This window comes from Sander vitreus, chromosome 6 (assembly GCF_031162955.1).
Source record: "Sander vitreus isolate 19-12246 chromosome 6, sanVit1, whole genome shotgun sequence".
Taxonomy (NCBI): domain Eukaryota; kingdom Metazoa; phylum Chordata; class Actinopteri; order Perciformes; family Percidae; genus Sander; species Sander vitreus.
The window spans coordinates 25161676-25189346 of NC_135860.1; the positions used below are offsets into that span (position 1 = coordinate 25161676).

Consider the following 27671-nt stretch of genomic DNA (forward strand, 5'->3'; position numbering starts at 1 on the left):
TTACTCTGTTGGATTTATTTTTTATCTTTTTTGTGATTAACAAAAAGTTAATCAAAAATTGTTTTAATCCAAATACAAAACATATAACATCCATCATCACCACCCACCCAGACAAAAATCAAGGAAAGATGACACAGTAACTACAATATTCCAGACCATTTAACAAAATAGTACCAAATATAAGACAATAAACCATTAACCAAATAAACACATGTATAAATGACAACACAATAAGCCCATCATACATATCTCTCCCCAGCACAAAGCTTCTTAGGAGCCCTCCAGAAAGCTCACATACTTTCCCCATTTTCGAGTAAATACATCCAATCTGGCAAACCGTTTGTATGACATTTCTTTAAAACGCTGCCACCCTAGTCATCTCACAAGCCCACTCCTAGATTGATGGCACCCCTTCATTCTTCCAACTCTTAAAATAATCTGTCTGGATATCATTAAACTAGTCTGGACCCAGCTTCTTATATGTTTATCTATTCCGCTTAGGATTGACCCATCTCCCAGATCTAATAATCTTGGCCTGAATGGAACCTGGGTCGCTGCAATTCGACATATATAGCAATAAAGAGAATTAAAAAGTAAGACCGGTGGGACCGGCCCATTCTGGGCACGGCAAGGACTGCGGTGGATTATGTGTATAGAGCAATGGCTTATACATTGTCCCATACTAGCAGCCTAAAATCTCGTATTTTATCTGCTTTTATATTTTTTTTTATTGTTTTTAACTGCTCTTTAATGTTTATTATCTTATACTGCACTGTAACTTTTATTCTCATATTTTATGTTTTTCATTTTTTAATCATTTTTAACTTAACTTAATCATTTTTACTGTTTTATGGAAAGCATTATGAATTGCCCTGTTGCTGAAATGTGCTATACAAATAAAGCTGCCTTGCCTTGCCTTATCACAGGACCATTGGACATGAAGTAATTGGTCATTTGTTAACTTTTTATAGTAACATTTTATGGTCTTATTGTTGTAATTTTTTGTCTTGCTTCATCTTTTTTCATTGTCTGTCTATTCATTTCGATGTGTGAAGCACTTTGGGCTGCATACTTGCATAGAAGATGCTATATAAATAAAGTTGAGTGAGTATTTTGTATGCCTTTTGCCCCCCGCAGCTCCTGCTGTACAACTGGCTGCCTAAGAAGGCAACATCTCTGTTTGCATTGCTTTAGATGGGGTTTTGAGAAATGTTTTCACGTCTTCATAGATTCAACGATTGGACTGGGTTGGGAACTGTTACAGTAATGCAAAGCCTGTATAGCGCTTTGATACATTGTGCATACGTATACTGTTCTGCACAAATGAGCTCAAATTGCTATGCCCCTTTTGCCTGTTGGTGTAATCAAAGTATTTTGCTAAGCAATAGGCCTAACAGCTCATACAGGTTACACACTCAACTAGCATTGCGTTTACTATCAACTCTATCATGTTTTGGGTCATCATCGTCACATATCAGCATTAGTGTAACAAAGGGCCAAGGCCATTCACAGTTTACAGTCGCAATCTGCTTCTTAGCATTTATTTTTCAGAGAACAGAAAAACGCGTGCATAACTAGTTCGGAGTGGTAAAACCTGACGGATCACATGTTGAAATTACGTAACTATAGGAACGACATCTTCCCTGTTTTATGTGATACATCTCTCCTTTCCTTTCACACTCACACACACACACACACACACTGACACAGACATAGAGATGAGTAACAGCAGAGCTGCCTATTCATTAAGCACAATTCCACCGCTAATTTCAGGTGAAAAAAAAGACAAATTTGCAAGGTGGGTTTTGCATTACAAATGTGAGGTCTGAGTCTGCGTCACTCAAATGCCAGCCTGCTTCACTCCTTCAGTATTTGTCTGCTTACACAGGCTGGGATACAGTGACACACGTTTCTGTGTCAGCAGCACAAAGGTAGTAGATGGAAATTAAACACACCAGTCTTACACAGGCAACAGGAGCTCATTCTCTACCTGTATCTTTAGCCGCTATCCACCTACAATCCACCTTTGGTTTTAAAAAAAAGTCCATTGTGAAAGCGGAGTAAAAAGTGTCTGCGCTGGCTGGGGGATATTTTGAGCTTCCGCTGCTTTTCAAACAATGCCTGTGTAGGACACTTCTCCCTGTCTGCTTTCCTATAGAGACACAATAAAATGTCCCTTTTATTCTTTGCTGTTCTGCCTGTTAATGTCATATCGATTTCACATTACGCAGAGTCAAGTACCCAAATCTGTCATTCTGAGAATCAAAATCAGAACACGGAAATTACCTTTCAGAGAGTTGATCTCATTTTGGATAGACCTGGGTTTGTCCATAGTTACTGTCTGGCCTCCTTGTGAAGAATGATGATAATAAATGTTGATGTTGACGCTTCAATAGTTTTGCCTTCTTCCAGTTGACTTGTCTAAGTAGATTCCTGGGTCTCAAGTGTTAGTACTGCAAAGTCTTTTCTATCTCTCTCTAGCCACTTTTCTCCTCTGCTGACCGGGACTCTGCTCTGTTTTGGTTCCTGTGATAAACCATGTGCACACACACACACACTCGCCCACATTCTCACACGCACAAACATTTTGTGTGTTCAGGAATCAGCACAGTGCAAAGCTCCTCCCTCGTCTTCCTCCACCTACTCGTTCACATAAGTCGCTCACTGCAACACAAAGCCAGCCAGTCACTAAGTCAAACAGGTACCTGCTTTGCCACAAACCAGCCAATCAGGATAAAGAGTAGATTAACTATAGATCACTCTACTCTCTTTTTGAGGATGAGGAGTCTGTAGAGGATAAAGATACATGGGATCAAAGGGTGAAAGCAAGTTCTGCTAATATGTTGAGCAAAAGACAGTGTGTGTGTGTGTGTGTGTGTGTGTGTGTGTGTGTGTGTGTGTGTGTGTGTGTGTGTGTGTGTGTGTGTGTGTGTGTGTGTTAATGCAGAGAAACAGAATTCCAGTGCCACACCCAGATCCCTGCAGTAATTCCCAGGATGAGCCTGCTGCTTCCATAGACCGACCACAAACATACGGGGAGATACAACAACATTTTCTCTGATCCCTATCCAAACTATAGTTTAGCGCTGATTACCTGCTGTGAGCGTCTAACCACATCACTGTAAGCACCAAGGCTTATTCCGGGGCAGTAACTGACATAGAGACAGAGCACATTTAAGTCCTGCGCACACCGGAGGGGAAAACCCTTCATCGCTCACTAATCTATATACGCGACGTTCCACTTCCGGGATTCCTCCGGTGCCGCCAGAAATTCTGCTTGATGTCCCTCATTTCGGCCGGATGTCCGTTACCTTGGGCTATCTTTGTGTTGGCATTTTAACCTCCAGTCAATTTCTGAGGACTATGGTTAACTGCTCCTCAGATCTCTGCAGGGTAAATCCAGACAGCTAGCTAGACTATCTGTCCAATCTGAGTTTTCTGTTGCATGACTAAAAACCTTTGAACGTACACACGTTCCACCAAAACAAGTTCCTTCCCGAGGCCATTTTGCAGCGGCACCGTGGCTCTGTCCGGCGCATAGCACTGCCCAAGACAATTGTGATTGGTTTAAAGAAATGTGGAAGGTCTGGCAATGCAAGACTGATCGCTCACCATTGACTTGTATTGCGTGAAGGTGCCTCCTTTTCAATTCCGTCTCCTTGCAAACAGAAAATACCTAAAAGCTGCTGTGTGGTGGGATGCACTTACAACAGGGTAAAGAACCCAGAATTAAGTTTTTATAAGCTGTCAAACCAAAAAAAAAGAGCTTTTAAGAAGACAAAAGTGGATACAGGCAATAAGACATGATGCATCAGCAGGAAGAATGGGAAAACTGAGATCTGACTAGGGCTCGGTACCAAATTCGATACCTTTTAGGCACCGACCGAATTGCCTCCATAGTATCGTCATTCAATACCAATTTCAATACCTAAGGAGTAAATCTCATCAGCTTCAGTGAGCCAATAAGCATGCAGCATGCTTCTACCAAGATCTAATAATGGTGGTGATTGGCTGTCTAATGTTAAACATCGTAGCGGCACGCAGGAAAAACTCCCGCTACGCACAGAGACATGGCTCCCGTAGTAGGATCTGATAAATAAGTGAAAAGATTTGTGCCGTAATGTGTAATGTTATAATTTATTTTTGTTAAAATGAATTTTTAAAAATTGGTATCAAAAAAAGTATTGTTCAGGAACCGGCATCGAAGTCACGATGTCACAAATGTTTAATAAAATGTGTGCGCATCTGTACTGCTAAATTATATTTTATGCGTCAATATGTATCATTTATTCCACGGATTCATTTTTAAAGCTGCATTAACTGATTTATATTTTTCATTTTGTACCAAAGTGCAAACCCACCCAGTTTTTTGAAGAACATTGTTGTGAATATATTCCCTATGACCGAGCACAAGGAGCCTGTAGCCGCTGGATTTGAAGAAAAATGGGAAAAGATAAAAAACAACCGTGGAAACAAGCATCAGCAAGAACAGCAGCTTTAATATAAACGTAACCTTCACAGGCATTTCAGACATGCTCGTTCAATGACGAGCTAATAAAAAGCCATATAAAGACTGGAGTTGTTTGCCACAATGCTGGACCAAAGGAAGGGGAATTACATTTTCATATCTGTAGGTATGTTAAAAATTCTACTGCGGTTCCAGTACCCTTAATGTGATGCACAGAAAGCATTCATTATTTCCTAAAATCTGCTGAAAAACTTTTGATGTGAGAATGAAACTCCAATGAGAGACAAACTTGGCTCTGTCAACAAACAATCTGGGCTTAGTGTGAACAAATCCCAAACTATCCTTAGTCAATAAACTACTTTTTATTTGTACTGAGTGGCTGGCACTGTAAGCATTAACATCAACTACTGATCAAGCCCCGTCATCACCAGGGACACACTGCTGGTACACAGTAGCACAGGCCACAGGAAATGGATTAGAATGTACCAAATCTAACAAAACAACAATTCCATCCTTTATTAATCAGTTAGCCTCCCCCTCAGTCCGAACAGCAGGCGGCCTTGTTGCAGAGCTATTATTTAATGCAGCTCTTACATGGCCCCTTGTACATAATAAAGGATGTCTACAGGAAATGACTGTCTGAAGTCTAGCTGTTCTGCACACTCAAGGAGAATTATGTGTGTGTGTGTGTGTGTGTGTGTGTGTGTGTGTGTGTGTGTGTGTGTGTGTGTGTGTGTGTGTGTGTGTGTGTGTGGAGTTATTTGAAATGATGTGCTATATTTACCAAAGAGTGTACATCTTGTGGCAGCCTCTTTGAGTACTTCTTGAGGAATTGTTATACAACAGACAATACTTACACAACAGAATACACACACACACACACACACACACACACACACACACACACACACACAAGGAGCCAGCTGTGTGTTTTGTGTGTGTTTAAGTGTTGGTCTGCTTGCCTTGGCTGACATCAGCAGCCCTCTGGACCTGTGCCCATCTCTCTTTCCATGCCCGACTCCTGTCTCTGTGACATGTTCCATTAAGGACAGCCAGACAACCAATGCAACCAAGGGCATTTATACAGTACATGTAATTATTTGTAATTATTAACAATAGACAGTACAAGTATTTTATACATAGACTGATCATTGTGAATTAGTGAGTTGTTTTCTCAAGTAAGCAGAAATCATGCGTTATGTAGAAACATTGTGAATTATGGAAACTATGTCCAAAAATATTAATTGAGGACATCTTTCCAACAATACTAAAAGTGTGGTAATAACCTATGGAAACTCCAACTATAGTGACATTTTTACAATTTGGATCACTGAATAAAAACTAAATGATAATGTGAAAGATGAATGGACACTAATTACTGTTTGCATGCAGTCTGCTGTTCTATGCTTCTGACTGACACCCATAACTATTACTTCCTCAGAAATTGATCTAGCTGCCTGACCAGCACGCTCCGACGTTATGTCTCTGCCAGTAGTGTTAGCAAACCGTTTTTTTTTTTTTTTTTTGGAAGTAAAAGTGCAAGAGATTTAGAGACTCAGTTCATCAACAATCCCACTGGAAACCAAACAAGAAAGGCAACAAAACAGCTGCCATGAAAACAGGCGGGACAGCACGCTGACATTTAGCTAATATCAGCTAATGTTTTTGTAACATTATCAAGAAAACATTGACGTTACATTTACTCAGCTGCCTTTGGTGTTGCGGTAAGAATTAGGATGAATGTGTGTTGAAAACCATCCAAATCTTCACCCGGAGATGTGCACTAGTGGAACAGTTTTACATTTTAGCTACATGTCTTAAACAAAACTCAAACAAAACAGTAACCCGTTTTTATCATGAACAAGTGAATGCAGCGTCTGCTCTGCAATGGAGAACACAGCTAGCATTAGTTAGTGTGTGATTAGCTTTGACTGAACAGACAGAAAAGTCTGGATGACAACATCTTAAGCACTGTGGGAACCATTAGTCTGGTATAAACTAATACACTGTGCCTTTTCCACTAACCTTGCAATGGACAAGAACAACACATGTAACCATTAAACAACAAATACGGCATAAAAATAAATGTATATGCCCCTGAAGAAAACTAGACCAACATTTGTGTTGACTACAACACAAATTAAAAGACTAAAATGTATGAGCCTGCATCAAAATCTAATTACAAAAAAATAAATGTAATACTAATAGCAGGTATTTTTGATGATAGATAATGGCAATATTTCTCAGGATCTTCTTCAAGCATTTTACAAAATATGTAATCCAATAAATACAGACAGACTGGAGAAATGTGACCAAAATATGCAACCAGACCTTCTGGCTCTGCATCAGACACAGCTTACTCACAGCTTCTTCTTTTTTTTTATTGCATCCAGCATTTAAGTCCCACTATCAGAGTTCCAGTCTTCCCCCTAAGCGAGGAATTTACTCCTGCAATTAGAGACATTTTTCTGTGATTGAATATCCAGCTGCAGGCGATGTATTAATGCGTACGGTGTTGGCAAATCTGCTACAGCACAGCAGAATGAGTTAATTACAGAACAAGTAAACATGAATCATGTCTGCAAATAAAACGCGCAAACATATTGCTCATTTCCTGATTTCGATAAGAGAGTCATTTCCCCCTTTCAGGTAATTTAATGTTCAACTGAGATTAGTATTCCGGCTGAAGCACACACTGTAAGCTTAGCAGCTTTTAAAACACTGATTACCACCTGGTTTCTGAAATGGCAACATATGGTTCAGGGGTGGGGGAACATTTTTTATGTATTGTGATTTTTTTTTGTGATTATTTTTCCTAGAATCAATTTATTTTTTTTATTTTTTTTAAATCACCTAAATATTTTCTGTTTATACGGTACCACCGACAGCGGCTACATCATATCTGTTTCCAGCAAAAAAAAACGAAAGCAGAAAATGTTGAAAATCCATGTTATGTACTTCTTCTTCTTCTACAAATTAAATAAATGTCAGACTGACATGGGATGTGCATTTTTCTTAGAAAACAATTATTGTTTTTAGAAATGTGTCATATCTCCAGAAGTGTATTTTTCAACTTTTGTTTTTGTTTTTTTTGCATAACGTCTCTGTGACCGGGTTGGGTCAGTGGTAGAGTGGGTGCACATATACTGGGAGGCTTATGCCTCGACGCAGAGGTCCAGGGTTTGAGTCCAACCTGAGACGATTTCCTGTATGGCTTCCCCCTTTCTCACATAGCTGTCCTATCAATTAAAAGCGGAAAAGCCCAAAAATAATCTTTAAAAAAAATATCGTCCCAGCCCTAATATGCTTATGTATGTAACATGTTTTTCTTAAATCCCTATTTCATTTTTACTGTGTGCTTGACATTTGAAATGTGCAGACACTGTCCTCTATCATCCTTTTGAAATGTTTTACAGAGATGTAAAACACACCATTGGCCTGCATATGCTCATATGGTTACATACTGCAACAAACACAGCTTACAATGTCAAACACTACTGTAACTCTCCAGCTGCCCAAGGTTACAGGGATGGATCTTTCAGCCAGTAGCAGTGTTTCATAACTGGGTCTTGTGAGGAATGAGAGTTACGAGGAGCAGGGCTTTTGTCATGCTAGGCCAGGCTGAGCCGGAGTTATTTGCTTCTGTGCAGTTTGTAAGTCCAGTGCAGACTTATAGCAGGAATCTGCCAATCCACACAAGAGTTTATTAGCAACCGGGCAGCCTGTAAATTGCTGAGGTTTATTTTTAAGGCCTGCTTTGGTAATCTTCTCTCAACCTCTTACTTACAGTCAAAGCTGTATTTCACTACTTTCGTGATAAGTGCATTACTTGCTAGATTACTAGAATGCTGCCTGTCTTTCACCTTATTACCTTTTTCAGAAGCGTCAGAGACAGAGAGCTAAGTGTGTGTGTGTGTGTGTGTGTGTGTGTGTGTGTGTGTGTGTGTGTGTGTGTGTGTGTGTGTGTGTGGAGTTATTTGAAATGATGTGCTATATTTACCAAAGAGTGAAAACTAACAGAAAGAAAAGCAGCTATACAACCACCTGTTAGCATGCAACCGAAGTTGCACACTTGAAGGTACCCTGTTGAGTTTTGGACCACTAGTAGAACTATGAAGCAATGTTTTTAAAAGCGGCGTAGCTTTGTTAGGGTTGAATAGTGGTGTAACGGACCATAGCTGATTTGTGATCCGTACGGATCAACACTCACGGTTCAGAATGCATGTGAACCATGGATCAATTGCAATGTTTAACCATAATAATAGTGCGTGTGAAATGCATTTTCACTGTCGCTGTTATTTAAAGTAAGCTGATAAATGAATTTTCACTTCACGTGAACGGCGCATGTTAAAATCCGGTGCTTATATGGCACCGGTGCCTTAACGAGCATTATCTAACGCAGATTTCGGTGCCTCATTTTGTGCCACTTACGTAAATGTCTGCGCTGCTCTCTGATGGTCCGAAACCGACATGCAACAGAAGCATCGCTGCATGTCACGCTAGTAAACACTAACGTTGTACTTGGCTTTGGGTAACGTTAGCCTACCGTTAGCTAGTAGCTAACGGTAGATTAAATACGGTTAGAATGCTGACAGCTAAACTGTAAACGGTGTAAAGTGTGTCTGTATTTCACTGTAGAGGATTCCAACACCGGGACGTACAACAGCCTGCCGCTAAAGCTAAGAGCTAAAAGACACAAACTAGCTCTGGTCACTGCTGTTGTCAACCGCGTGGTGCATTCAAAGTTATTGTAAAATCATAGATATATTATATAGATATAATATTTTATATCTATGTGTAAAATACTCTTTTTTGTCATTTAACCGCAATTTACTGGGGAAAGAAGTAATTATTGTTGTAAGTTAATGTTATTAATTTTTTTTATAAATCATTTAAATTGCCCCTTTTTTGTGCTGATCCGAAAAATCATCCGTTCCGTAACTCAAAACCGAAAAGAAAATATGGCATTTAAAAAGTAGGCTACATTTACGGTAGCTAGCTAACGGTAGACTTCAGAGAAAGTGTGATATTTTTACGTCCGTTTCGGAGCGAGAGAAGGAAAATATTTCAGTCGACACATTAAGTGGAACTGAAATGTGAGTTCTAATCCGGTCCGATTCCTACCGGTTGCGTAGGAACCGGTTCCATAGTGGAACCGGGCAGGGGTTAAATTGGGATTTGTTATGTGGGGGGGGTGGGGTATGGCCCCCCGGGAACTTTTTCTGAAAAATAAACCATTAAATGGCACTTTCTGGAGAGTGTTGTGCAAAGAAATGGAGATATCGAGTCTTACATGATATGTGCAAAACTACAAGTTTAAGAGCCTATACTTTGCATTGTTGTAGGATTAACAGGTATTACGGCATTTAGCGTTTACATTACTGATAATCACTTGATTACACATTGTATTACCTTATGATATAAGAAGTGACCCATACAATGTGCCACATGAAGAGACAGTGCAGCATATGACAGTAGCAACAGCTGAGAATACCAAGATTTGGGTCTGCGGTGACCAGGTCCACCTCACACAAACTTCCTTCTCCCATTCTCTCTCTTTACTACTACTACCACCCACACACACACACACACACACACACACACACACACACACACACACACACACACACAGCGACGAGGACCGGTTCAACAGCTTGGTCAGCGACATGAACTCGTAGCGGCCGTTGGAGCTTCTGAGCACCGGGCTTCCACCATCGCGAACGGGGTTTTTAGCTTTAGGAGAAGGCATTTTATCTGTTAATCCTACCGAGGTAGACACTAAAGGCGTTATGGACCCGTAGTGGTGAATTGTCTGCAGTGCTGCGCGGGCTGTTGCCGTGTTCCGATTGTTCTCATCTCAGCTCCGCCGAGACAAAATAGACGTGCCATTTAAAAAATCTTTCATTTATTGTCAGAAATATCATGTTTTCAAAAGCATCACTTTCATTATATTTTATGTGACATATTTCCAGTAGGCAACTGACTGCAAGCAGGCACATCCTGACACAAACGAGCAGGCCGGGGCTGAATTTGGCTGAGCCCCGGAGAGCCCTGGCCCAATTTAACCACTGGAACCGGGTTTCGGTACCCAACCCTAGAAAGGATACAAACTAGCTTAAAGGGTTTGCAACATTTGCAATGATTCCATTTTGTCTGTTTCTTTTGCTGTGAGGTATTATTGTTCTACACAAAACTCAATGCTCTTCATTACCTACAAGTGTTTCAGAGCCTCTCTCTGCTCTGTCGACATCCGACTGGTAGCCCTGCTGTGGATATCCAGACAACACATTCCATCTGTCTGAGGTCACCCGGCCACTCAAATCTCCGGCCCAATGTACCGGCTTAGGGCCCTGGGCAGCAGTCAGCAGGAGACCAGCCGCCCGCACCGAGAGAGACAGTCTCTGGGTTAGCCTGCGATAGAATAATTAAGCCATTGGACTGAAAAAAACAGATCACAATCAGGGATGTGATGTACTGTGAAGGGAAAGTATTACTATTTTTATTTTTTTGACAAGCCAAGTTTACATTGTAGTTTCAGCTTGCTTTCGGTTTACCTAAACCATCGCAGAGTTTAGTAAATGATCATTTTTCTGTCGGGTATAAACAGTTCCATGTGTTGTACGTGTATACAAAGCTGAAAAACAATGTGTCCATGTTTAAAGGAAAACACGCAGCTGTTTCAAAGCTCAACAGGGAGCTGATTTTCCTACCATACTGATAAATGCAAGACTGGTGAGGAATTATGGGAATAGAGACAAAGGGGAAACTAGGCACGGAGCAAATGACCCCTTGCAGGTTTCCTCCCATGCTCCACCCTGAAAGACCTAAGACCAGGTCCCATGGGGGCCTTCAAGTTGTGTGAGGTCGCTCCCTATAAACAGCCTCCCGTTCTGAGATTTGTATATATTAACAACAGGGAGGCGGACACTGGAAGGTTCTGCTCCAAATCACATTCTTTTTGCACAAAGGAGAAACGGAGGATGTGATTTAGAGAGTTCTGCAGTGGACCAGGAGCAAAGCCGGGGTCCCAAAAGGTCCCCCACCCACGCTCTGACTCATTGGCTTTCACACACACAGAATCAGTTGCCTGGAACTGGACCAACAGCATCACTGGAGAGATGCTGTCATTCCCCTTGCATTTAGACTCAGCTACTGAGAGATAGAGGAGGCTAATCCACGCTTTGAATAAAAAGATGTAAGAATCCCCAAAATAATTACAGTTAAACGGACCTTAAAAGGTGCCTGCTATGAAAGAGAAGCTACCTATTTTTGATGTCCTGAAAATCAGCTCAAAGCTTTTTATCCCTAATGGTTTTCCTCAAAAGTCCATTTGTGTGCCTTTCTTTTGGATTGTCCGGTTTGTTGTTATGAGGACAATGATCCACTAGGGGCTGTGCTTACCCTGTAAAGCCTGAATAAGCTCAACCAGCATGAGGAGAAGTAAGACGAGTTGAGTACAGTGAAAAAAGATCATGAACGAAAACTAAATGCTTAATAACGTCTTCTTCGTTCTCTCAGGAGCAGTAATAGCTGTTAGTTGAACACACAAAGGAACATCAACCCCATTATTGATAGTACACTTAGTGGTATGCATACTTAATACATGGAACACACTTCCTTTCAATTAGGTACTCACTAAACCCGCTGTGCTTCTAAAGGGAGAGGCAGAATACCTCCAGCGAGATCTAAGCTGGATGCTCACATAAAGTTGGAAACACTTTGCCCAGCGATGCCTCCCATTGGACTTAAGGGAAAGTACATGGAGCTGGCAGTGTGTGGAAAAAAAACCCCAACAGCTGAAGGGAAAAGCATGACACTGCCGCAGTCTCTCATCACCATTCAAACCACTCAGTTCTTACTGGTGGCGTACGCCACTGGTGCTTGGTGTTATCTGTATCAGTGTTTTATTTGCCTGATAACCGATGAAGTTAATTCATTAAAAAGTGTGCTACTTTGGCTCGGCTACAGCTCTGTGTCTGTCCCTCTGCTTCGGTTTCACTCACCGCAGAGTCTGACTTAATGTCCCGCCCCCAACACTATCTGACTGTCTTTTACTGGGTATTATGTTGAACGTTTCTAATTCATTAAATAATTGCTTAAAGCATTTAAACAAAGTTTTGTAGTTTGTAACATTCCAAAATCTTAAAAAAAGATTTATATTTTCACTGTAAATGCATATTGGTTCCAAATAGCGACTATCGGTTTCATTAACTACTACTAATCAGAAGCCGTCTTTAAAAACAAGTATTGGTCGATATCTAGTGTCAAGGTATCGTCATTGAATTGACAGTGACAGTTTTGGAAGCCATATCCATAAAAACGTCCCTCAGCAGGAGTCAAGAGGCCCACCGTGAGAACAGGCCTCCCATCTCACCTTACACTCGTCCCACAAACTGCTGCTGAGCGTGAAATCGGCCACATACCTCATCAATGCTAAGTGATTAATGCTTCTTTCGAGCTCTGCTTTGTCTTCCTCAAAATTTCTGCTGCGCAGCTCTTATTTGTCTCAGTTTCATTTCAGCACTCTGTCTCCCTACTTCCTGTCTTCCTTCGCTCCCACACACTCAGAGTGCCTCATCATCTTTTTCTGTCTCTGCTATGCATGACGGGGAGTTTCTGGTGGAGGCGCCACTCTGGCTACTGGCCGCTGTGCTCTGCTCCCAGGATGGATGCTGGGACTGGTCCTACGTGTCTGACAGATTTACATAGATTCTTCCAGAGACCTTTAAGCTTTCCCAAAATTGACACCAATCAATCTGTCTCTATTCCAACACCGGTAGACTGCCTCTTACTGTAACTCATACCACATAGTTAGGCCACTGACTGATTCAGCAGACCTTTCTGTGTCTTAAGCCCTTTTCGCACACGACTAGTATTACCTGGGGACCTCTAGTAATTTGCAATAATTCAGACGTTGTCTCTTATCTTAATCCCCTGCGAATCTGCCATGTCTGTAATTTGTCAAGTGAAAAATCCAACGCAGATGACCTACAAAATTTCGCCAAACACAGAGATTGTGTGATTAGTCCTGTGTGAATCAGCATCTGTCTCTGTGATTCGGGGTCATATTGGCTACGTTGGCAATTATAAAAGGAAAGCCTTGACATCATATGTGTGGGATAATGTCAGTAAAGCTATATTTGGTCTGTAGTCATCTGTTCAAATTAGAACTTTTCAGTGTATATTCTGTATATTTCTTGCTTTTTTAGTCCCCCTGTAAACCACTCAGTAAAGTCTAGGTTATTAGAAACCCCGATGTCCCTTACATACTGTACGATTGGAAATCATTGTAGTTGTAGTTTAGCTGTGTTTTCCCCTTTGGTCAACTGAGTGAGTAAATGTACTGTCATATCATATCCATGACCATCGCTCCTGGACTTCAGCTGTGAATTCATGGAATGTATGTAAAGTCCAAAGATGAACGATGTATACCAAAGGTCATGGCATTCCACCCCACCGCCCCTCATGTAAGCTTCCACGGTTCTGCTACACATCAACTGCATGTGTACTGCCTTAACCGTGATAACAGCTGTAACAACATAGTGAGAGAAAGGTAAATGCACTTTCCAACACACAACCATGACCAGATGAAAGGTTGCTGGGGAGCAACTGGAGCACGGCCACGGCTTTATTTCCCGGCACAACAGAGTTTGACTGTGTCAAAGTGCAGCTACAGTTCTACAGGAAGGCCAGAATTAGCAGTGATTTGAACGTTGAGATAAGAAAAACAAACAACAGGCAGTTTTGATTTTTTTCATTTCCAGGGTTGTCGTTTGACCTATGGTCGCAGGGAGAACGGGCACACCCCTCACAAAACCGCTGGTCAACGGACACACGAACGCACCAGAGGCCCTGTTTAGTTTTACAGCAGTCTTAACATCTCAGAAGCTTTATCTCCGACACAAAGCATGCCTTTTATGCAACACCAGTTTGCGCAACCCTTTTTGGTAAAACCGTGAAGCCACCCACACCATTTAGGGTAGTTTTTAACTAACTGCATCTTCTGTCAAAGCCTAAGACAATATGTCTGTGGAAGGTATGTGGAACTGCTAACAAGCTTTGCTCTTCCGTCTTTGGTATCTCAGACCAAAAGAGATTAAGTGATCTGCTAACAGAGTAGAATGTAACAAGTTATTCCTTGTGGCATGTTTGTAGTCCCAGAGGATGTGTGTGTGTGTGTGTGTGTGTGTGTGTGTGTGTGTGTGTGTGTGTGTGTGTGTGTGTGTGTGTGTGTGTGTGTGTGTGTGTGTGTGTGTGTGTGTGTGTGTGTGTGTGTCTGTGTGTGTGTGTGTGTGTGTGTTTGTGTGTGCGTGTGTGTGCAAGTGGAAAGAGAAGTGAGAAACTTTGTGTTTTTGCGTGTGTGTGCGCACGTGGGCCACATTCCCCCTGCTGTCAGCTGTGTGGGGTGACCTGTCGTGACATTCCTGGCCTGTGTGGTGGTGACTGTCACACCGGCCGGCTCCAGTTGCCCCGAATGCCACTGACCAGCAATAAACTCATTGCCTGTCAGTGTCAGGAAATGACAGGGCTGACTAAGAAATAGGTCGAGACTGGAATACATCATTACCTGGTAATACACATTACCACGCGTCAGATCATGGGGGAAGGGGTGTTTTCATTATAGCCCTAAAGTCTATTTTAGTACCGTTGGCAATAAAGCGGAAATGTTTCCACCTCCTCTGGCTTCCAGAATCTGGAAAGGATTCAATGTGAATAAAATTAATCCAGCTATCAAAAACTTCTTGTCTTCCCTCAACAGAGTGCTTCTTCACAGTGGACACAGAGATTTATATTAATTCAAGCCCCAGTGGAACAGATGGCACTTTAATTACTGTAAGAATATGTCAGACGGCTCTTCCACTGTCAGCTTTCCTAGAATTCTGCCCTTGTCCGCTTTCTTTCAAACTGTCTATGAAAAATTGTCGGTGTTTAGGATTTTAGGGCCTTACCTAACTGGCACGCTCTACTATGCGTCACCATTTCCAAATTAAGGACATGGAACGGAACTAAGTTCAAGGTCAATTTGAACACTTTTGAATAAAGAAGATGTTGGCAAAACAGCTTTTGTTTAAGATCAGACATGCCTTTTCAATCCTTAACGGAGCAGTGTCAGGAAAAAGTCCAAACACCTGTCACTGTGCAGTGAAAATAGCACCTGTAGTGGTAGGTTTAGGATATTCCAGTACTTCAATTTAGAAATAAGTAGGGCTGTCAAAATAACGCGTTAATTTTGATTAATTAATCTGAGAAAAAATAACAGGTTAAAAAAATTAACGCAGATTAATCCATTCCATATTGACGTTTGCATACAGACGAAAATCTGGTGCCACTGATATGTCTGCGCTTCTCTCTGATGCTCTGAAACAGACGTTACAGGAAACACAAACACCGCTGCACGTGACGCTAGTTAACACTATACTTAACAGCAGCTAACGTTAGCCTACCGCTAGCTAGTAGCTGGATTAAACACCGTTAAAATGCTGACAGCTAACGCTAAACGGTGTAAAGTTTGACTGTGTTTTACTGTAGAGGATTCAACACCGGGATGTAACAATCAAATAAATAAGTGTGGTTTTACAAGAAGTGTAGGACTATTTCTTGGCCCGGTGCAGAGAGTGCCTGGAGTCTTGTCATCACTGTGACGTTGCAACCAGTGTAGAAACAAAAAAGATATACATGTTAATACCAAGGGGGTAATCGAGCATCTGGAAAGCATACCTCCTATGGGGAGGTTCATAGGCTAACAAGCCATCAGCTCCCGTTAGCATTCCATTGACTCCATTTTGGGGTCACTTTGACAGTGAATAACTTTACATCTGAAGCATTTAAAGACTCTATTTGTCCATTGTTAATTTCTAAAGAAACACGACAATGTATAAAAGGCTCCATTACATTGTACCTCAAGTTATGGCTCCGTAGCAGACGTTTTTTGTAAAAATAGGCTAACGATTGTGTCATAACCACGCAACTTTCTGTCGCATAGTAGAGAAATTACCAGGAGAAGCTCGCAGGCAGTTTCGACTTACATTAGCTGTTTACATTTAATTACTAATGTTAACTAGCATTTTAGTTAGCAATAATTATCCTGTGCCTATGTTATCTCCTTACATATAACTACGCTCTCTGTCTCTGCAAGATTGGGAATGATTGAGATTTCTCTTGGCACAGCTACCAGAAGACTTACAACTTTCAGACAGGTTCCTCACGTCACATCTACGTTGGCAAGCTCAGTTTGAGGCTGCGCAGCACGCTCAGCCATCACCAGAAAAGTGACTGCACTGGTCTTCGTATATGGTGTCGCTGTGCCCATTCTTTTACTGTCCATGGTTAATACAGTAAGTGAGCCTAGAAGGTACAGGTTGGTTGGGAGATTTTCTTTTCAAACTTTGGACAGAGACAGGCTAGCGGTTTTCCTGATTTCAGTCTTAATGCTAAACTAGGCTAACCACCAGCTGGCTCTAGTTGTTAATATACTGTGTAAACATGAGAGTTGCATCGTTCTTCTCATCCAACTATGGGCAAAAAAAACAACAACGTATTTCAACATAATACGTAACGTAAGGTCGAACTGTTCCTTTAAAAATGTCAAAGAACACAGGCATTTATTTGCCTTTTTGGTTAGCACATATATACCTCACTTCATCCAGTTATCTGCCTCTGTTTCTCACACACACTTACACACATGTGCAGGCACTTCAGTCCAGTTTTAAAGACCATTTGAGAGGGGAGGGTTGGGAAATGAGGGGGAGGGAATGTTCACCAAGCTTTGGAGGTGGTGACTCCTCAGCTTTTTTAAAAGACTTTTCCATTTACAGCAGTGTGTTGCAGCATATGTTGTCTTAAGCTGTAGTAGGATATGCCGGGATGTTTTGATTTTCCCCATTAACTTTTTCGAAGCTCATTGGAACCTTAAAGCTATGATCCCAGTCTAATACCGGACTTAATAAAGCGCCAGAGCCCTGCCCTGCAGTACAAAGCAGTGGGAGACACAGAGAGTCATTGTGTCAGACACAACCCAGGTGTAAGGACCTCAGTATTTTCCACACAAATGTGTTTTCCACACTCTTTTTTTCCCCTCTCAAGCCACAAAAGCCATGTGTTTCGCCCCTTGTAAAACGCAGGGAGAGACTCAGAGCTCCTGGTTTGTGTTAAAAGTGCAGCAGTATAAGGCTCAAGGCACAAGTCCAACCCCGGCAAGCTGCAAACGTTAAGGTTTGGTGCGTTGGTGCTCCAATGTGATGCTTGAAGGTTTATTGAACTGACAGCTGCCATTCAATATGCTAGTTAAGCAGTTTTGGTTTTTTTGCAGTCCCAAAGCAAACAAGATGTCAGATTAAATAGGATCATCAGTACCGTCGGACATCATCATCTACAGCACTGCTGCACAGCATTACACAGTGAGACAACAATGTCCTACTACATAATACTACAGGCAGGAGCATGACTTTAAAGGGGTTTTTGAATGGGTTTAACTGTATGTGTGTGAGCTCTGTATACATCAGCAACATATTAGCTTGTGAAGGTTGAAGGTGAAGGTGTATCTTATGAGTGGGTCTGATTTTTTATTTGTACGTTTCATCATTAGAACCGAGAGGTAAAGAAACACTAATTTATTGCTATGTTGTACATCGCTCAGGCTGTGTAAGGCAGATCAGTGCTTCCAAGTGTGATGATTATGAGTTATTAAAGTGGAAGTTTGAAGTTAAATGCCATGACATCTTGTGTGATATTTGGAAAATGCTGATGAGAACAGAGGTTGGATTTAAATCCATAATGTATAATCTTATTTATATTTTAGTTTTGCCCATTTTCTATTGTTCTAAAACTATTGTACGAAGCAAGAAACAAAAGCAAAGAGGGCAGATAGTGTGCACACTGCACCCTAGCTGGGCACAGGTGCAGGACTAAAAACAGCACACAAAAGAAAAAGGTCGTCAGTACATTGAAATCTTTAAGCTCCCAAAATATGTAATGAATGCATCACTTCGACCTACACTTGTCATGCTTTATCAGGTATTATTTTTTTCCTTTTCCAAGAAACAAAAGTACTTAGATGATCAGACAGGTTTAAAAACATGCCCGACTAACTGAACTACTTCATTTGAAGGTAAAACGGCAAATGAACAGACCCAAAACGTTGGTAATAAACACTTGTGTATGCCCAAATACAGCAACAACAGTAGATTAAAGTTGAGCCAGGATGTAGATTTATGGGTGTGACGAATGTCTACAAAAGACAGTTCAATTGTGTTGTTTGCCTTTATTTTTACCTCCAGTTAAGTTTTCAGCTGATTTTAGAAACTGTTTGATGCTCATGTTCCTTCTTCTTCTTTAGCGTTTTTGCTTTGTTCTGTTCTCAGATCTCAGCAATTAACTTGATGTGTGTGGAATGTAAATCTTAAACGTTACTACGAAAATATTACCAAAGTTGCACAAAAACGCCAATTGCGTTTACACTTTAATTGATTATTCAAATCCAATCAGCAGAAAGACGAAATCCCCCAATTCCTCAAAACAGCCACACTTCCTCTTAGGAGTCATTAACTCAAATTGTATAAAAATCTGTCATGTCATTGCTGAATACAGTGAATAGGGTTTTATGTATCTCAGTACTTATTTATCACTTAGTGTGCACCACAGCATCCAACCTCACTCCCTGTCTCTTGTAAACATTCTCTCTCTCTCTCTCTCTCTCTCTCTCTCTCTCTCTCTCAACTCATTAGAGAGTCAGGCATAAAGGAACAGCGGCTTCTGTTCTGTAAAATGATTGAGTGTTTGACAAGAAGGCCGACTTGAGATTGTGGGAGCATCCCTCCGGAGCTTCTCTCTTTTTATCTCCCATAAAAGGCTGTGAAGGAATCCCAGCTTATCAAGCCCTGCCCCACAGTAACCTTCGACCTGAGCTGTGTGTCAGCGCTGATCTAGCCCAGGCAGCAGGATGCTGACGCGTGAAAACAAAAAAACAACAAAACCGGAACAACCCACAAATCTGAAAACTCTCACAGCAAAGCAGGCTTGCTTAAGGGTCAAAGCTAAGCACTTTCTGACCCACACAGAGACACTCCCTGCACGAGCCTAATGTGGCTCTTCATTTCAGTTGGGAGTATTTAACGGAAATAACAGAAAAGTTCCATGACAGAGATTTTCCTGTTTGGTTTGCATGGTTGCAACTTACCAGCTCTAAAAAGGGCACCATTTGGCTGCACTGCAATTGGGGCAAATGTCCTAAAATGCCATGCAACTGTATAACTGTACAAATATACACTCACATCAAATCCACAGGGTTTGTACCAACGGCCTTCTTTCCATGAGCGTTTCACCTGGCGCTGAAGTCCGTGTGTAGCTGACCTCAATATGAATTCAGCACTTTGTGTTTGTAGTAGTAGTGGCCAGAGTGGGCTCCAGCAAAGAACAGCTTACTGCAGCGGGAGAAGGAAAATAAACTGCACAAGTTTAACTGATTTTACTGGCAGGAGTATGGTCCAAACGGTCATCGTATTTATTCACGTTTCCTAATGTGTATTAAAGTTGTGGTAGGCATTGGTTTATTTTTGCCATCGTTGGGAAAAGGTTCCATTATAATCTTTCAGCATTGTACTTTATGTGGTCTGAGAGAAAACTAGACTTCTGTATCTCCTCTTTAGCTCTGCTTTTAGGCTTTAAAAAAATCTAGCCTGTGACGGGAGACTTTGGCCAATCACAGGTCATTTCAGTGAGAAAGAGCTTTCCATTTGGCTGTTCTTCAAATGCAGATATGCGTGCACATCATTTCCATGACAGTTCTGCGAACCATAGCTAAAGGCTCAGGGCTGCATCAAATTCAAGGCTAACATATTACATAAGAGACTTTATTGCTATCCATCTCTATACAGTACAGTACTGAACATAGATGAACAAAATTGTATTGTCCAGGGAGTGGATGTTTGCTATGAAAACAGTAGGGAGAGCTGGTCTGCTGGGGTTAGCCTTTAGCCTAGCATGAAAATCCGGCACATTTGCCCTGTTTACGTTTCCTCTCACACAGCCTCCGGCGTCTCCTTGTGTGGATGGCAGCATTAGTCTGCTACGAGGACTAGAGGCCAAAGCCGCGGCACCGCCTACCGCTGTAGGAGAGGAACGAGGAGACGTGAGAGGCGGTACTTTAGCCTTCTGCTAACCATACCTGGGTCACGGCTGGGGCTAATTCAAGTTCCCGTTTCTGTAGCTAGCTAGAGCCTCAAATCACAGTATGTCATCTCAAAGAGCTTTGCAAAGACATCAGGACAGTAATTGTCATGGAATTACCGCTACATAATCGCATTGGGATGAAATGAATGACTAGTACTTGTACATGTTACTGTATGAAGACTGTTGTGACAGTTATTCAATAAGACAATATCTGACAGTTAGTGGAGATGCAAATCCAACATAGCAGTAGGCAGAGATAACTCTCTCCTCCTTAGGTAGAGGACATAGACCCAAATGCAATGCAGCCACGAAACAGGTTAGATATACTGTAAGATTTACCTTCTCCCACTCTTCTTGTTGTTAATGACCTGCTATTATTATTATTATCGGTCTCTCGTGTGCCATGTAATGAAAGGAAATCTGCCAAAGTGGTAAGAGCGAGAGAGGATGGCCCCTGTGTGTTTGACATCACACTGAAACAAAAAACAGAAATCTATTTGAACCATAACATCAGTTTTTGTGAATAATAAGTACAAAATCATGTAAAAATTAACATGAAAAATTAAAAAAGACCTCACTGGCATGACTGGTCACTTGTCACTTGTGAACATGACTGGTCACAAGTGTGTGATGGGAACCGGCAGGCGACTCACACACTCAGGAGCTTTAAACAGACAAACACCCAACAGCAGGTTTTAAAATATACATAACTAAAGCACACACACACACACACACACACACACACACACACACACAATAGCCTAATACAGACACACACACAGTGCTGTATGTCTGTATTAGGCTAAAAGGTATGGTGATGATAGAAGCCTTCAAAACCATTATCACTTATGTGGCAAAAATAATGGATCATGGTTTATAATTGTGTCAGACACTGCACTTTCTTTTACACACATCAAAGCTAGTCTTAACTTAATAATTCACAAATGTTTGATTTTTTTCAGCCAGGAAGAAACTGTAATTTAAATTACCCTGAGCAGACAATCAAGTTTGCCAAAAATAACCGTTTAATTGGCCGGCTGAACATGGACACAGCTATATTTAGGGGTTATTTTAAGCCTGACGGGGCATAGGACAGGGCCTTGCAGGACACACTCTGGGTCGCACTATGGATTCCAGCCGTGTCTGTGCACCCTCAGCAGTCCATCGGACATGAACAGGGCAATCCCCCAATCGGGCTGCCCAGCAAAATTACCATCAGCTGCTAGTACAAACTGCATTAGAGGACAGTGGGACGACAGCCAAGCCTTTACCGTCCAGCCAGCTACAGTTTAGAGCAGGCAATGAGACAGCAGTAAGTAATATTAGAAAGAGCAGACTGACTGATTGACTATAATTGTATTTTAATCCATTTGGAAAATATTCTTGATATGAAAACCAACATATTTATGTTCCAGTGTTTCCTCTTTTTTAATCCTTAAAATCGTTATATCAAATATATTCAATTCAATTTTATTTATAGCATCAAATCATAACAAGAGTTATCTCGAGACAATTTACAGATAGAGTAGGTCTAGACCACACTCTATAATTTACAAAAGACCCAAACAATTCCAGTAATTCCCCCAAGAGCAAGCATTTAGTGCGACAGTGGCGAGGAAAAACTCTCAATTAGGGAGAAACCTCAGGTGGTGAGGAAAACTTCCTTTTAGGGATAAACCTCGGACAACAAATTAGATTGTTGTGCTTTTAGCCTTTACGCTGTCTTTTACAATGTCTGCTCTCAGATGAGACTTTTCTAACACAAGCATTGCTAAAGCCTTCAGAGCTGAGCAAGACTACAGTGCGCTAGGCTAGCTAAGCCACGCTAGCAGGTTAAGTGATGTTGTAGGTTACTTTGGCACAGCAGCACTTTGAGCTAAATGCAAATCATTAGTTTGCAAGTTTTTGGTTATTAAAGCAACACTAGAGAACTTTTCCCACTTCGGTCCCCCTACAGGTTGTCTCATTGGAACTACAGTTCGCGCTACCCGATCTGGCAAACTTGCATAATGTAATGTAATGGACAATTCCGCTTCCAACCTGTAGGGGGGCCGAAGCAGGAAAAGTTCTCTAGTGTTGCTTTAATGAATAAGGGTGTGTTGGACAAATTAAGATTTTGACCTGATGATGGAACGAGATTAAACATCAGGGGACTCACCAACATGAATGCATGTAAAAAATAAATCACAGCAATCCATCCAAAAGCTATGCAATTAATCAAATTTTGATCGCGATTACAATTTTGGCTCCTAACGATCACAAAAGCAATGTAATAAAAACATTTGCACCTAACATTTTGCAAGTTAACTCTTATGTTGTCTTGTGTACTGGATGGGAAACAGGAAAAGTATTAAGGTTAACAGTTTCACAGTTTTTTTTAAGTTTAATAAATGCAACATCTTTCCAAAACTCAATAAGTAATCGTGTTAAATAATCAACAAACCATTTCAATATAAATAATTGTGATATTTTTTTCCAAAATCAAGCAGCCCTATCCAATAGTTGTAGAGACATCAACACCAGATCTCAACCTCAGAGTGGCACTAGGGGAAAAGTCCAGGGATCATCAAGTTTATGGAATTCCATCCAACAGTTGTTCAGATATCTAGACCAGGGGTCTTCAACGTTTTTTAAGCCAAGGAACCCTTAACTTAGAGAGAGATAGAGCAGGGAGCCCCTACTGCATATATTGAATAAAATTAAGTTGCATAATAAACTGGGCCTACAGTAACGTGTAGGGTGGCCTAAAGCCTTTATACATAGGCCTACCTTTTTTGCAAATAATACTAAGCTATTAAAATAGCCTAATAATTGTTGGCATAAATTTATAAATCATGTTTTAATGTTAAACATACATGTGGCACAGTGAATCCTTAGGATGAACTGTATCTGTGGATGGCTATATTAGTGACTACCTTACCTATAGGCCAGTAAGCCTATCATCAATGGGGATTTATATTTGCTAATAATATGTTCGATTCATGTTAAGACTTTTTAATGTTTTGAAAAAAATTCACAATACAACACAACACAAAAATTGACAATAATTTGGAGGCCCCCCCTGCATTGACTCTGTTGAAGATCCCTGATCTAGACCAATTACCAGTGGTGGACCAACCAACCAACAGACCAACATTGCCTTCCCTAAAGCCACGCCGCTACCATTCCTATAGAATTTCAGCGAAACATAATCTGAAGAGATGTAAACACAGAGTGACAGCACAGAGGAATGGTGGACAAGTAGTAACATCCTCTTATGCCAATGATGGGACAGTCACTTTTCCTATGAGTTAGAACAGGCTGCCAGCACCATGATAGGCAAACATCCACACCTGGAGGTTGTGTGCCTTATCAAGAAGGCATCAGTGATTACAAAGGCAAATGATTTATTTGCATGGCAGCATTTGAAGATATCATTTAACTTCTTTCTAATGTCCAGTAAAGGTTTTACATATCAGCTTGTAGTTGTAGCCTGTCGAATGGCTGAAGCCATATTAGTCTGTGAATATGAGCCAATATGTAGGGCATGTATTTTTTTCAACAAATCATTTGGTGGGGGGAAAAATAAACTGACCGACCTCAGTCTATCTTTTTTTCCAAGATATAATCAGGGCAGTATGTGGAGAATATGGACAAGGACATGTATTTAGGACAGTGTGGTTATTTTCTGCTATAGGATAAAGATGAGCGCCTTGAAAATGGTAACAAACCAAATACTTTTCATTAGGAAGCATCAGTATATCCACACACACAAAATATATAACCACACAGCATGCAGCAATTATGATGTATCCCGAGTCCCAACAGTAACAACAAAGTTCATAGCCTTCCTACAGTGTCCCATGGTCTACAGAAATGTAGCTGATTTAGAGGGATTCTGCAGTATAAGCCAAATATATAAACATAAATATATTTGAGAAACATTTAAAAAAAAATGAGAAAGAGAATGCGACAAGTTCTGCGATTGGCTTTGTCAGTGTGCCTTAATAAGGAGAGCAGGGCCTCAGTGAAGCACAGACGCTGTCGAGGAAGGAACACAGAAGAACGTTTGGAACATAAACACCTGCCACAGAGCCAGCTCCTGCTTCCCATTACCTCCTGCTACCTCCTCCAAACACAAATCACATACCCACACACACACACACACACACACACACACACACACACACACACACACAGACACACACACACACTCACACATACAGACTCACACACTCGAACAGAACCATGTACACTTCCTGCAAATGCATCCTGATGTTATATCAATAGATAATTAAACATTTATAAGACTACGGTCACGACGAATAGCAGTCCGTGTCACACCGGTGTTGGTTACCCAATTCAAAACCACCTTCCCATGAACCCGGTTGGTAATTGCCCTGCTGTTGGAAGTCAGTTTCCTATCAGTCTTTCACTCTTTCAACAAAACGATTGCCCAAAACCTTGGAACCTTTAGCACTATTTGCACATGATAACAGCACCTTCCTCGTGTTTTGTGTCGCAAAGGAATCTGCCCTTTGTCCTGTGAATTTTTGATTGAATCCAACTCCATAACACACAATGCAGAGGCCAGTAGAGGCTGCCTATTTGGCAATGGCGCTGTTTGTTTACAGTAATTAAACTGTTGTCTAAAATGGATGTACTAATGGTTTGCATATGTTAAATGCAGGGCAGCATTTTTTTTAAAAGATATGAGTTGTCCACACAAATAGACCCACTTACAAGGCAAACTTGCTGATACACAGAACATAAGCGGCAGTGATTCAGTACAAGCCAAGTCGCCAGATTTTCACAAACAAGAGAGAAAAAAAGAAAACTGGGGCGATATTTATAGAGGAGCTCTCCCTCTTCCTGATGCCCTGTTGGAACGGAACAGATGAAACACACAGGAGGAAAAACCTCAAGCGAAAGAAAAAGTATAAGAATATTAACGAATGAGATATGGACAGGAATGAAACCTAAACAAAACTTTGAAGTAAAAGCACCTGAAGGATGCTGCTGGCAAAGTGAAAAGTGAAAGTGGGTACAGTGATGTGTTGGGATAGATTGGCTCTGCTTTGGATTTGCTTTCACCTGTTGGAACTCGGACTTCATCCTTCACATCGCCATCTTGCTCTGATTCATTCCCGCGCCAAATGAAGATTTCCAAAAAAAGTAATGTCAGATAATCCAGCGAAAGGCATGCTGCACTGCACACTTGAGCAGATAAACGGAATAAAGGGATCAAATGAGATGAATATTTGAGAAGAAAAGCCTGAGCTCGCTGTGCTGTATTAATGAACTTCACTATTGCTCAGCAGCACCTGTTAACCCCTCCTGTTTGTGACTGGATACAGGATAACAATCAAGCAGAGTGCTCAGACTCAAACTAAACCCCTCTCTTCTGGAAGTGTCATCGGGGTCAGAGGTCGGCGGAGCGAGGTCTGTTGCTACGGTCACATATCAAAGTGAAGCACTGCTGTAAATCCACTGGACTCTCGCAGCACACACTAGAGAGTGACAGCCGGGGCAGAGTGACAGCCGGGGCACAGTGACAGCCGGGGCAGAGAGGCAGCCGGGGCAGAGAGGCAGCCGGGGCAGAGAGGCAGCCGAGAGCGCCGATCGATAAAACAGTCAGCAGTCAAGTGATGCAGCATGCATGGCTGCCGCTCTGTCACACACACACACACACACACACACACACACACACACGTGTTTGCACCTATGCAGAGTCCTAAAACACCATAGACAGACAAACGTACAAAGCCCTCCCCGTAGGAGGAAGACACCTCGTCCATCATCACATGCAGTCGCTGTCATCACTGTAATGTGAGTCAAGGCTCCCACCTTTGTACTTCTCTCTGACGTTTTCATAAGCCTGGATGAAGTCCTGCTCCTCTGCGTTCGGAGGCAGGAAAGCGGGTTCGTACATGGCCATGCTGGCGCTCGCACCCTCTTCTTGCTCTTCTTCTCCTGCTCCTCCTCCTCTCTGCTTCTTCCTCTCCCTTCTTCTTAGGTCCGTCTCTGTGCGTTTGGGATGTGTGCGAGGCAGCCTGTGCTGTCCTCTGTCTGCTCTCTCTTTCTCAGCTGTGTGTGAACCCTCCAAAGCTCCCAACTTCATTCCACAGCCCGACATCCCCCCCCAACCCCTCCCCTCCTCCTCCCTCCCCTCACATACCCTCCTCTTGTCCATACCCCGGCTCAGAAACACTAATATAAATGTCAGGCCCCTCCTCTTAAAGATACACAGACTGGAGCAGCAGGCACCACACACTCACAGCCTGCTGCTTGCCAAGCACAAGCGCAGCAGCAAGGAGAGCAGAGCAGCAGCACACGGCTCTCTGCTAACACTACAACTGAACTAGACTGGGATGGATGGCACGCAGATTGTAGAACACCACCGAAGCACAGATACACCTCTCTCACTGTCAGACCAATGTTACTTATTCAATTGTCTTGTGTGTAATAAATGTTCTTCCTTAAAATACAGGGGGTATAAGTAAGTACACCCCTATGTTAAATTCCCATAGAGGCAGGCAGATTTGTATTTTTAAAGGCCAGTTATTTCATGGATCCAGGATACTATGAATCCTGATAAAGTTCCCTTGACCTTTGGAATTAAAATAGCCCCACATCATCACATACCCTTCACCATACCTAGAGATTGGCATGGTTTTCTTTAAGTTAGCCTAATAGCTGGTTTGATTTGCATTGAGAGATGATTTTATGGAAAGTACCCCATGCCAATCTCTAGGTATGGTGAACGTTATGTGATGATGTGGGGCTGTTTTAATTCCAAAGGCCAAGGGAACTTTATCAGGATGCATAGTATCCTGGATCCATGAAATAACTGGTCTTTAAAAATAAAAATCTGCCTGCCTCTATGGGAATTTAACATAGGGGTGTGTATACGTATGCCCCCTATATTTTAAGGCAGAACATTTATTTATTGACGATACATTATTCATTCACAAAGAAAATTGGTGTCCTTAAAGGTTGGATTTTTCCTCATTTTTTGAATTAAGGCATTAAGATCAATTTCCAAAAGATGATTTTT

At 41.6% G+C, this 27671-nt stretch overlaps 1 protein-coding gene across 9 annotated transcripts in view; it reads right to left on the reverse strand.

Annotated features, from left to right (window-relative positions):
• Positions 1-27671, reverse strand: part of plecb (plectin b) — a 158776-nt gene that overhangs the window by 110798 nt on the left and 20307 nt on the right. For 2 of the 9 annotated variants that reach the window (XM_078253573.1, XM_078253571.1), the window contains exon 1: positions 26462-26734. The exons of 5 other annotated variants lie outside the window; for them this stretch is intronic. In XM_078253573.1, coding sequence (XP_078109699.1) covers positions 26462-26552 — 91 coding nt within the window. In that variant the 5' untranslated portion in view covers positions 26553-26734. Of the gene's footprint in view, positions 1-2286; positions 2501-26461; positions 26735-27671 lie in introns of those variants that run through there. 2 more of the 9 variants (XM_078253575.1, XM_078253574.1) reach the window with 1 other exon arrangement.